Source organism: Hermetia illucens, chromosome 3 (genome assembly GCF_905115235.1).
Source record: "Hermetia illucens chromosome 3, iHerIll2.2.curated.20191125, whole genome shotgun sequence".
Taxonomy (NCBI): domain Eukaryota; kingdom Metazoa; phylum Arthropoda; class Insecta; order Diptera; family Stratiomyidae; genus Hermetia; species Hermetia illucens.
Window position 1 is genome coordinate 70,811,010 of NC_051851.1, and position 12,252 is coordinate 70,823,261.

Genomic DNA, 12,252 nt, shown 5'->3' on the forward strand with positions numbered 1-12,252 from the left:
ACTTCATCACGGTTCTTAGCCGTATCACATCGAGTGTGATTCCTCTCTTTATGGATGAAGTGGCCAGTCACCCTAGCGTGCGGATAGAGACTGTTCAAAAGAGAAATCATTTCGGCCATCAATCCATTCAACACGAGTAAAGCCGATTTATTTATCGATGCATCTGCAGTTACTGCAGATCTGCTAGTTCCACTCGTAGGGAAATCTTGGGGATCCAAGACCTTTCCCAGAGGGTGGATAAAAAGGGATGATAATTAAGATTCCAAAGAGAGGCACACGTTTCGATTGTGACAATTGGAGCGTTATCTACGTGCTCCCTGCCCTGACTACGGATCATTCTGAAACATGGCGCGGAATTTAGTCCTTTGCTTCAACTGCTCTTCATCGGTTTCGAGGAAGCTTCCGATAGTGTGAACAGGGAGTGTATCTGGAGTGCTCTACTCAGGAGGGGCACTCCACAGGAACGATTAGCTATTATTAGAGCAATGTATGATGGCGCAAAGTGTCACGTGCTGCACCGTAGGAAAATCCCAGACGAATTGGTGGTCTAATGCGGAGTCAGCTTGAGTTGTATCTTATCACCTACATTATTTCTTCTTGTTATCAATAGTGTTATCCTTTTTCATACTGCCTTGTTATCGAGGAATTCGACATCTTTCCTTGGACACCTCGACTACGCTGATGACGTCAGCTTGCTCTTTTACTGAGTCATGGACATTGCCTAAAGCGGAAACAAAACCAAGGTTCTCAGTCTGACGGGTCATCGCACTCTCCCTAGTTGCATTGATCGGCAGAGCATCGAAGACGTCGATCAATTTGTGTATCTTGGAAGCGTGGTTTCTGCCGACGGCGGAATCGAACTGAATGTTGCAGGACACATTAACAGCGCTAGATCCGCTGTCGCTGACCTGTATAAAATCAGGAAATGCAGTTATCTCAATACCTAAATTAAGTTGAACATGTTCTGCGTTAATGTCCTTTTTGCATTGCTATATGAGAATAGACCACGGAAAGTGATCTCTATTGTTAGTCAGAAGATCCAAGCGTTCGTCAACACCTGCCTGGGTCGTTCATTGAGGTACACTGACCTGATGCTATTAAAAACGAACGTTGAAGGCAGCGGATAGGTCGCAGGGAGGTAAGGAGGGGTGACAATTGCATTGCTGGCTATACCATGCGGTGGAATTCGCTCTCCAGGGATGGTCGACGAGCCGATCGCCCCAAAGGTACTTGGTTTAAAACCGTAGAGAAAGAGTGCATCTAATACAATCGCGGGGAGAGCTGAAGCGCAATTCAGATAAGCGTCAGCGGCGACGTGTGGGTGCTGTCAACGCACTATATTGTATCTCACCAAGGGGTAAATGGCAACCATATCGTACTGTTTACGCATTTGGTAGCCAGACTATTCGTTTTGGTGCGTTACTAACATTCAGTCTTAGATTCTAGTAAATTTATGCAGAAGCGAGAACTTTGACCTATTTTAACTTTGTTAGGAATGGTGCGATTTTCGCTAAGCTTAGTAGGATTATACTCGAAGTTATAGCTTACACTACTGCGGAAGCTTAATTAATGAGATCATCGCCAGCAAATTCAGCTGAAAGACGCATAATGGACCAGAGTAATAGAAGCAGTGAAGTTATTAGAGAAGCTGAGGGTGACGCGTTCATGTGGCTAAGATCAATGATCCAACATCTGGTGGAGTACGTTAGTCAGCGGAATAATGTTCACCACACGATCAAGGATCAAGTGCGTTCTATTAGAGCAACTTAGCTTGAAGCTCAAGAGCACGCAAAAGCATGTCAAGACGTTATGATTGCAGTAGCAAAACAAACTGTGCTAAATATATCTTCTCTAAGAAGCTCTTTGGCAAAGAAGTATTTCAAACGGTCAAGGATTCCTCAGAAATGAGCAATAAGCGAAAAAGTGGTCCCAATGAGCAGGCGGAATCTCTACAACGAACGGCCATTCTGCGTGGATGAAGTAGAAAGTAAGAAGCAGTTGTAAAAAGAGAGCCGGACGGGCTATCATATTGTACGCGGAGACCTTGCGTAAGGTCAAAACAGATGAATCCCTGATTGATTTGAGTCACAGCTATAAGATGAACACAGAAAAGTGACCTACTGCTAAAGCTTAAAGCGCCACTAGGCCGTTAAAATTAGCAAGGATTTGGTTGTGATCGAGTGCAAGGATCTGGATGAAATTACTACAAAATCTGTGATATGCGCGGCTTTCTAGTCTCAATTAGTACTACAATCAGTGATAGAGACTAATGTGTTACGATGTAGGAGGGCATTCGGAGACAGACGGAACACTCCTACTGAAAATAGTCCAGTACAAAAATGCTTCAAGTGCTAGTTGTTAGGTAACACAGTAAAGACTTGCACTAGCTTCCAAGACAGATGCAATCTGTGCCGTAAATGCGGAGACCAACGGTATTTTCCAAGGACTGCAACAGAAAACCAAAATACATATTCTGTATGATACCAAAAATAGCCGTAGCGTCCATATTGCAGGAAGCAGTATAGGCCCAGCGCTCAGAAAGGCGTTCATAATTAAGTTCAACCAAGTCTGAATCACTGTCGAGAGGTCTCAGATGTGCTTTCCAAGAGGGTCTTCGAAACCAATGTCAATTTAGTCATTGAGTGCGAGCAATACAAAAAGCTGCATAGTGAAGTGTGGATAGCAGACGAAAACAGCAAGGCAGCCATATGGAACTGTCGAGGTCGAGCTATCCAAAATGCGAAGAAAAAACCGGAGGATGGATTCGTACGTGCCAAGATAGGAGGTATAGCTGTTATGCAGCGCCGTGCCTCACATTAGAATTCACGTTATTCCCGGAGAATCTATCTTTCTTTACAATCGCAAAATAATAGCCGGTGGTTTCAACGCAAAAAAGAAAAGAATGCGGTAACAAAGAAGGTAATGCAGGAGGATAGATATTAATAGAGACGTTTCCACGTTTGAAAGTGCTATTTGTCAAGTCTGAACGAGTTAGCACTTTTCGGAGGGGAGAGTTGCAATCATTGGTGGACCTCAACTTCGTCAATGATGCGCAATGGAGGGGCATGTCAGCGAAGATTGCACACACATTATCTTCCAAACCTCGCGTAGAAATAATATGAAGCCAACAAACAGAACAATGATGAGCAACAAATATAATGCGATAAATTATTTTATTATCGGGAAGTACATAAGAAAAAGCCTCACAGGTGGTGGAAAAATTGCAAGCGGAATACGATGCATTCACGGCCACATCGAGCCTTTCCGAAGACACAATCCTAATTTCTGGTGGAATTCAAAAATCTAAGAATGTTGTCTCAAAACTAGAAGACGGCCCCCGTGCAGAAGAAACCAACCTGAATTCGTGGAGCTACATGCGCAATACAAAAATGCTAGGAAAATATTGCAAATAGCTATCATGGAAAGCGAAACCGAACGTTAGAAGCGGAGGCATACTGAAGCTAGCTCAGATCTATGGGGTGACATATATGGATCGGTAAGGTCATCCCTATAAGGCAGGCACTCCCTACCGATTGCTTGTCCTTACGCTCTTTCCAGAAGAGGTATACGAGGTTTCCGGCAGTGCATGTAAACCTTGACGAAGTTCCTGAAGTGGTAAATGATAAAGTTCTGGAGCTAGAAAAGAAACTTACTAAAAACAAGGCCCTAGCGCCAGATGGATTCCCGAATACCTACTTGAAAGTAGCAGCCAGAGGCCAATATGTCTGCCCAATACAATTGGCAAATTTTTTGAACGTACACGTGAATGTATACAATGTATTCCTCCCAATCGCAGAAATGGAAAGGGCCTGTCTAACAAGCAAATCGGATTTCGTAAGGAGAAATCATCCGTTGACGCAATGAAAATGTTGATTAATCTGGCACATGCTGCAATAGACATGAAGAAGAAGTCAAATGCTGTGCAGTGGTAACACTAGATGTGATGAAGGGATTCAACCCTGTAAAATGGAAAAAAATTATTGAAGCACTGGTCAAACTATAGGCGTCTATACACATTATACACATTGTCGTGGAATTTCTCTTGGGGAAAAAACTCTATTTCAACTTGCGGTGTGACACAGGGTTCTATGCTAGGTCTCTTGCTATGGCTAATTAAGTGTGATGGGGTATTGGCCCTACGCATGCCTTGCAGTATGGCAACCATTCGCACGAGGAATTTAATTAAGAGCTGACACAATTCTTGAGCGGAAGTGGAGGTGATCGTGCTTACTGACATCGATTTTGACACGACGATTCACTATAGCGCCTAAGATGCGTTAAAATGGCTGAAAAAGTGGAGCATGTTGTGTTCGATTGCTCCAAATTTACTGCCCACCGAACAAGATTGGAGGCTGTTTCAGATTGGCGCTCGTCATTGTCGAGTTCATGCTGGCGTCAATTGAGTCCTTATGAGGATTTGTCATAAGAAAGAAGATCAACTTAAGTAATTTTTTTTCCCTAAAGCTGAAATTGATATACCCCAAAGGGATATCACAAGTAAAATTTAATTTGCTTCTCATGTGCACTTCACTTCACATAATGAATACCACTCTTTGCACTTGTTCAGGTTTCAACTATGTAGCATTTTAATTAAGGATAAGAGCAGAACAATATGCAAAATTCTCTCACATTCTCAACAATTCCATTCACTATAGTAGATTCGCTGCTGTACAAAATCTCCAAGGACCAATCTGAAGTGGATAACTAGCCAAGCAGACACGCAGAACAGTACAGAATCTAAACAAAAAGAAGATCCACTAACAGCAAAAGCTATGTTTTTAGCCGAAAGGAATTAAAAAGCCAAAAAACATGTATCGTCCCAGTGAACTTCTGGAGGTTGCCTCCTACCTATTAGAACTCGAGCGTGTTCTCTTTGTATAGCTTCGCTTTACAACCTGATATATTATGCGTGAAACTAGACCAAAGCCGGCGCTCTCCATTCTTTGTCTGAATAACTTTTTAGATTTGAGTACTGTTCTATTCGCTGGAGTTAGCAGTAGAATACGCCGCGGGGGCATAAGTGAGTGTAGATGTGGATAATAAGAAAGAGATTCATTCGTCAATTTACGATAAGAAAGATGAGGGTTGGGAGTAGCTTCCATTTTGCGCTTAATATTCTGATTCCTCGGGGATTGAATATTTGTAGAGTTATTTTTGGTGATGGGAATCAAATTGTTTGCACTTAATTCGTATATGCAAAAACATTAATATTCTGAGGATTTGGATATCCTTTTAGGGTGTGCTTGGTTGGTGCATTCTTTTCAATTAATTTTCCGACCAAAAAATAACATTTAATGGGAACAGCGAGACCTGGGAAAGAGCATATGTGTAAAGTATAAGTCTGAATACTTTGAAGCTATTACACGAACTTGCAAGATTTTTCAATGACATGTTTATGTTATTGTCTCCTTTTAAAGAATAAACAAAGAACAAGTTTTTGTTTGTTCCCAACAGACACTTGCCATTTTCTGCAAAATCCAAACCTTCAAAAATATTTACTTTACCAAGTGCGTTACACTAGCCACAGATCTGCATTCAAGTTGTCTAGCACGTTGTTGGTGGCGCGAAATTGCACGTGTGTCTCTCCCTTTACATATAGCAGGTGGCGTGATTTTGTGTTGAGTCTAAGGGTGGCAACCCATATATGCGAAAGGGTGCAAGTTTTTTCCCAGAATATGGCCATGCGCGGTAACAAATGGAAGGGCACAATCAGTACTTTTTGAAACTGGTCCCATATTTAATATCGAGTGAAATGTAGGGGAGTGAGGGCTCAAAATGCAACCCTCACAAAGTGTAACAGGTCTTGTCTCTATCTAACCGAGAAATCTGAAAAAAATCACAGTGGTGCATCTAAACGAAATCAAGGCCTCCAAATACATCCCGTTTCGATACTTGCACAAATAAAGTTAATAATAGTAATTAGCATGTTTTAGAAATTTAGCCAGACACCCCCTTAAGTTCATGCTAGAAGTAGAAAATTTGGTAGTGGCATAAGGGATAACCTAAGGCATAACTTTAAGAAGCTTGAAGGAAATCCAACTATTATTAACAAAGTTACAGAAGGTGAAACTTTTACATTTTGCGTGATATTCTAAAACGTGAATGACGTTATCATAACATATCAGTTCGTTAATACCACAACAAAGCGAGCTCATATGAATGCGGGGTCGCATGGAAATACTTCGATTCAGTTTTTTAATCATTTATATATGAATATCAATTACACGAGGCAGAAATACGTATGTATTTATATGTATATGCTAATGAAGTTTAAGGGTAGTGCCAACTTCAGATGGATATATTTGTATATTAAACCAGGGTAATACGGTAATACGAAATGTTTGTTTGTTTAGGGTGATCATAGCATCTATCTGTAATATTTCCACTTGAGGCGATTGAGGCTTTTTCTAAGACTTGGCGAATATATGGACGCCGTATAAGCTTATTGTATATCCCTTGCTTCGCCTTGCAAAATATTATAGAATGCATTGTTTACAAAATGAGATTAGGGTGTTTCAGTCATTAGGCCCCACCTAGAATGAGACCTCTTCTCTCATTGTCACAATTTTGTTCTTGAATATTCTGTGAATGTTTAAATTGTTTATATATTAAGGTGGTTGGGTCATTATCCGTAGTCTCTATAACAATTCGACACTGGATGGGTACGCTGAATCTCAGAGCTAAATTTCGTAAATCCAAATAGGAATTATGACGGCTTTAGAGTTTTTGTATAGAAGCCAATACATATTTTTTGTTTTCAGCTTCATTCCAGTGCTATTGGTTTGATCTATTTCGTCTTCATTAGTCCTCTATCTAAAATACTTTACCTATCTACTGTTAAGGGATTACAGCACAATTGACTGAGGCCTTGACGCAATTATGCCACTTCAGGGTGGCAGAGACGTAACAACATTTGGTTTGATCTCCATTTTGTGGACTACTTCTCGATTTGCGTTAGGTGGACTGTCAGAATTTTTGATGTAACCGGGGGAGCGGAGTGGATGCTTAAGATGATAGTATCATCTGCAAGCTTTGAGGTTGTCAGGTTTGAGTCAGATAGTAGATCCGAAGTGTAGTTGAGGTAGGGCGTTGCTCCAAGGGTGAGCCCCACCATGGATATCGTAATCGCTAAATGTGAAGCTTCCGCTGCAAGACAATTGATTCAAAAATTCCATACAACTATACTGGGAAAACAACTATACTGGGAAAACGTGGTAAATAGCTTTGAACTCCTATTCCCGTTGATCCTTGAGCATGGACTTACTCTGGCTAACTGATTGTTTTGTTTCTGTTCGTTTTACTTGGACCATCGTGAGTATTCCATGCGTTGAATTACTTTTTGAAAGATTGTCTACACATTTGTGCGGAATAAAGAGCTACGCACCCTCAATCATTATTTCATTGAAAGGCTTATCTACTTTCGGAATTGAACCAGTTTCCTTCTTTAATTTTTTGTTATATGCATGCCCGCAAGATTCATAATCATGGGCGAGTGGGTCTGAAAATAGTTCATCGCACGGTAATTAGCTTATATTTCATCCAAGTCACTCATCAATTATCCAGAAGTTTTCGTCGACCAACAAGGGGGCTGTCCAGAAGAAATAATGTATAATTTAGTACTCGGATTAGTGCCTCCCACAACCAACTTCTTTAAGGAGCTATCAGTCTAGGTCCCCCCTCAAAATGTGTGCACCGAAAAGTGTAACAGGTCCTATTCTCGGAGCTTATCCAACCAAAAATTCTAAAAAAACACAGTGGTGCCTTCATATGAAATTTAGGCCCCGATATTCGCTTAAATAAAGTTAATAATAGCATATTATCATATTTAAGAAATTTACCCGAAAACCACCCTTAAATTCATGCTAGAAGCACAAAATTTGGTATGGTTGTAAGTCATAATATAAGGCATAATCTTGAAAAGTTTGACGAAAATGTCAAAGTTGTGTATTTCACGTGAATCTATCGAACTCGAAGACGTGTATGACTTCATCATCATAACAAGTGAACTCATATGAACGGCGGAGTTAGCAAATACATATGCACATCAAGGAATATTTTGAATTGGAGGTATATATGAATGGAAAATCGTGAATAGGGTATTTTTCACAGAAGATCAACACAAAACCTTTATACCTGAAACATTTAGCTTCCGGTATTCCAACTTCTTTGTATGAAGCTTTGCATCTAAACCATAAACTGATTTATTATTTAAGTCAGTGTAAGGAGGACCCCAAATTATGGGTGGGGCGTTTCGATTTACCTCAGTTTGTAGTGCGGTTTTCTAAACTTTACCATAATTCATGTTTTGCTGGGTTATGCCTTTGCAGTTGTCTACCGGGAATGATATCGCCATTGTTTCGGGCGTAATTGTTGCTTAATTTTAGCATACAGGTACGAGTAGGTTTTTAGCACGAGTCCTTATTCTTCTTACAATTAGCCGTTTTGCACAGAACTCCACAAATTACATAAGCACTTGGTAAATTCGGTATATAGGTAGATTGAACATTGGATATGTTTCGCCCTTCTTAGGTTTGATTTCATCAGGTTCGAATTCCACAGGATAGCACGGTTATTGGAGAATAGAGTTTAAGGAATTTCAAGTCAACATTCATTGAATAAAGCACTCCTCCTTCTACGAATGGTAAGGAGCTTAAATTTTGGATTTCAGGTTCAATTCCAATTCGAATTTGCCTTGGCTTTGACGTCAACCTTAATAATTTCTTTTACAGATCGAACCCTAATGTTCTCGGAATTTTATTAAAATAATTAAAAAAAATATGACATTTATGCCATATTCAATCTAATATAATAGCAGTCAAAACGCTGTGTTGACTCTAATCAGATGTTTGTGATTGGCCTGTTGGAAATTACAGCCTATAAGTATAATAATCCCACATACTCTGGTCCGCCCTTAATTTGACTGAAGAGTCCTCAAATCCTTAAGCAAAATATAATATTAGGTCTCAGTTTTATTAGGCGGTTTTTGTCCTCAATATAATTCATACAGATGTCGTATTTTTGGACTTATATAAGAGAAGTGTCTGATGAGTTGCCTGCGCCTTCGATGAAACCACAAATCTAATTATAAGAATGGATAGTTGACAATTGAATGTATACATAGGACGAACATGCAGACACGAGTTCAAGCTATTTCTTGACGAGCATAAACTGCACAAAGTATACTTGTGCTAAACCAGGCTGCACTGTAGCTTCCCAAATTTCAATTTATTGCCAGCTCACCGACTGCAATCCAATCTTTAAGATGGTCCCAACTTGACATAGTACGAACAACCTCATCTCTGATAAATTCCTATTAAACAAACTGTTGCCACTTCACAGGCCTGTTGAATCATGACCCTTGAAATCCAATCTTAATTTGCCTTCGTTGCTCCCGTTGAGTTTCCTGGACATTTTGATGTCCGTGGCTATCTACTCCCTGGCAAGATATCATAAACTGAACTATCTGTCCCTATTCCATCAATGGTGCCTGGCTTCCACAGGGCGAATTAGAAACTAATTAATTGCAGCGCTCCAGTTCGTTCCGACAATATAATTTCCAATGTTCTACCATAGACCAGAGAGATCATCAATAAACTCAAGCAACACAAGAAGTATGCAGCGAAGAAACTACAGTCAGTTCTCATAGGTACGAAAGGTTTTGTTGATATTTTATGTAAGAATATTTGAATTCACGATGGTTTCATTTATTCATAGCGCGTAATATATATACGTTGAATATATCCGATATACAATTCGATGAGGTAGAAACATTCTTTCTCTTAGGGAGCAATAATTTGATGCAAAAAGAAAACAAATTTTGACCCACTATAACTTTGTTAATAATTGTACAATTTCCACCAAATTTACCAGTATGACACTTCATATCTTCATACCATATAATAATTTACTGCTATTAACTTTATTTGCGCAGATATGGTGACGGAGAGCAGATATTGTGAAGTCCAAATACTATGTGCATGGATCGCCATAATTTTTCTCAAATTTTTTGGTTGGATAGTTTTTTAGAACGGATTTTGAAAAGGTTTTGTTTTCAGCAAAACATACGAGCAGCTAGTGTATCTATAGTCCAAATTTAATCCATGCAATTAACTTTTCACTTCAGCTTTTTACCAATTCGAGCCAAAGACGAAATTCCTATACCTATTTTGTCAGTCCAAGTATTGTTAAGGCATCGATTGCGGTTCCGAAAAAGAAGAAATCTGTCGGACAAGTAGTACCACTACCGCAAAACCAAAATATGTGTTCATAGTATTTCCACCATTTTATGCTTAATTATCAACTAATTCGTGCTCGTAAAGTCATCTCAACAAAGACCACTGCATCCAGATTTATATAGGCGTATTTCTACCCCTTATCGACTAGTATTGAGACTCAAATAACTAAGAGTTAAGTACGCATTTCTTGTCCTCAAGACAAATATTATTCTGAGTAGCAATCAATCAATCGGTCAACTATCATAACCTGCCTCCTGTACCTAAGGAAAACCTTCGCCCCAGATGGTAAAACAGATTATTTGTTAAGCTTTTCGAAATTCCCAACTTGAATCCACACCTCTCAGAGCGGACAGAAATCCGAACTCAATATCCAATAAAAACCTTCGTCTTTTTATACATCCCCGGTTAGGATTCCATACGGCCCACCCCTTCCAGCCACTGTCCGCTCCTTGTTCACTGCAAACATACTCAAACCAAACAGATTCTCTACTACTCCTGCTAAAATCCATGCATAGACGCCTTTTTGCCCGTCATATCCTCAGGTATATTTCATATTTAAGGCGATGCAGGTTCAGATCCATGCTCCCCACTCTCCAGTTTCATTTCATTTATTAATTCATTTCTATCATTAGTATTCATCTTAACTTCTAATTCCTAACTCTCTCCGGCCTGTTACCGACTCTACTTTCCCAAGGTTTCTTTCTCATTCCAACTAATTTTTAAAAAATTTCTAAAGCAGTGGATTTTTATTTCGATTTTTCCTCCAAACTGACATGTAAATATTTCTTTATAAACCCCTCTTAGTATTTAAAATGGTGAACATCGTACAACCGGGAATTCGATTCGATTTTGTGCTAGACAAAACCTTAAAGGGGATTTCATATCTTACGAAAGTCTCAAAATGTAGGAAATATAATGAGCAAATTCAAGTATTGTCCAGGATCATCGCCCAAGTTTCAATGGCACATCATTCAAGTGATTTATTTTACCATCAACAATCCGCTTTACACATATACATACTATACACCCCCCGTACGAACTTCAATATACATATAGATATATAACAAACCCATTGACAAACCCCTATCAATGACATTCGAAACCTTTCCTGTCCCAATTTCCACCATTAAATTTCAGGAGCACATCTCAACTCCACCTTTTTCCTGCTTAAACATAAAATTTAATCACCTTCACATTTCTCTCCTTCAACAACTTACACAACCCACAAAATCGTGATCACACCTAATCCAAGGGCCACGTACAAAATTCTTCGAGTGCACCTTGCACTCCTTGAAGTTCTCCGACACCATGTTTGAATTGTGTGCCCAGCACTTTCTTCCGGATTGGATTTGAGTTTCTCGAGAGTTTTTATGATTTCCACTCTACGAGGAAGTAAGAATGACGACCAAGGACCACAGGACCACAGGAACGACCAGCAGCTAATTTGTACTGACCAGAAAGGGGATTTTATGTGATATTTGTATATTTTAGTCCAAGAATCCTTGAACGCTCCTTGAAAACCGAAATTTCTCTAGACGTATTTCACCTCTCTACACTTCAAAAGATAGAGTGCAGAAAGGAAGTAGAACTGCATGGACCCGATATTATGCAGTCAGGAAGGTCGTAAAATGCTTGCGGTTTTTTGTGCTGAAGGTAGCATGCCGCTCCTTGGAGGAATCATATAATTAGAAGGCGATAATTTGAAATGGAATTACTTCACGGATGAATAGGAGAACATTCCATTTTTTGGATTAATGCTCAAAGCGAACAGAAATTAATATTTCATTGCTTGCAGGACAAGTTTTTTAATAACGATCTAAGTCCTATGGTTCTATGCATGAATGAAATGTTCATCTATGCATCTGGGCTGGTTGGAAACGAGAAGTAGTTCTGGACCCAAAATTAGATTTTATTTTACGATTTCATAAGTTACGAACCTTTGTTGCCAGTCGAGTGCTCCACTGGGATCCTTAGCATAAGCGTCCCACATATTGCACCATTCCTCTACAGAAACCTG

The 12,252-nt window shown here is 39.6% G+C and overlaps 1 protein-coding gene across 1 annotated transcript in view; it reads right to left on the minus strand.

The window, feature by feature from the left end:
• LOC119651431 (calexcitin-2) overlaps positions 1–12,252 on the minus strand; it is a 251,515-nt gene that overhangs the window by 2,732 nt on the left and 236,531 nt on the right. Inside the window, exon 7 of the mRNA XM_038055029.1 lies at positions 12,173–12,249. Within this exon, the coding sequence (XP_037910957.1) occupies positions 12,173–12,249 (77 nt within the window). The remainder of the gene's footprint in view (positions 1–12,172; positions 12,250–12,252) is intronic.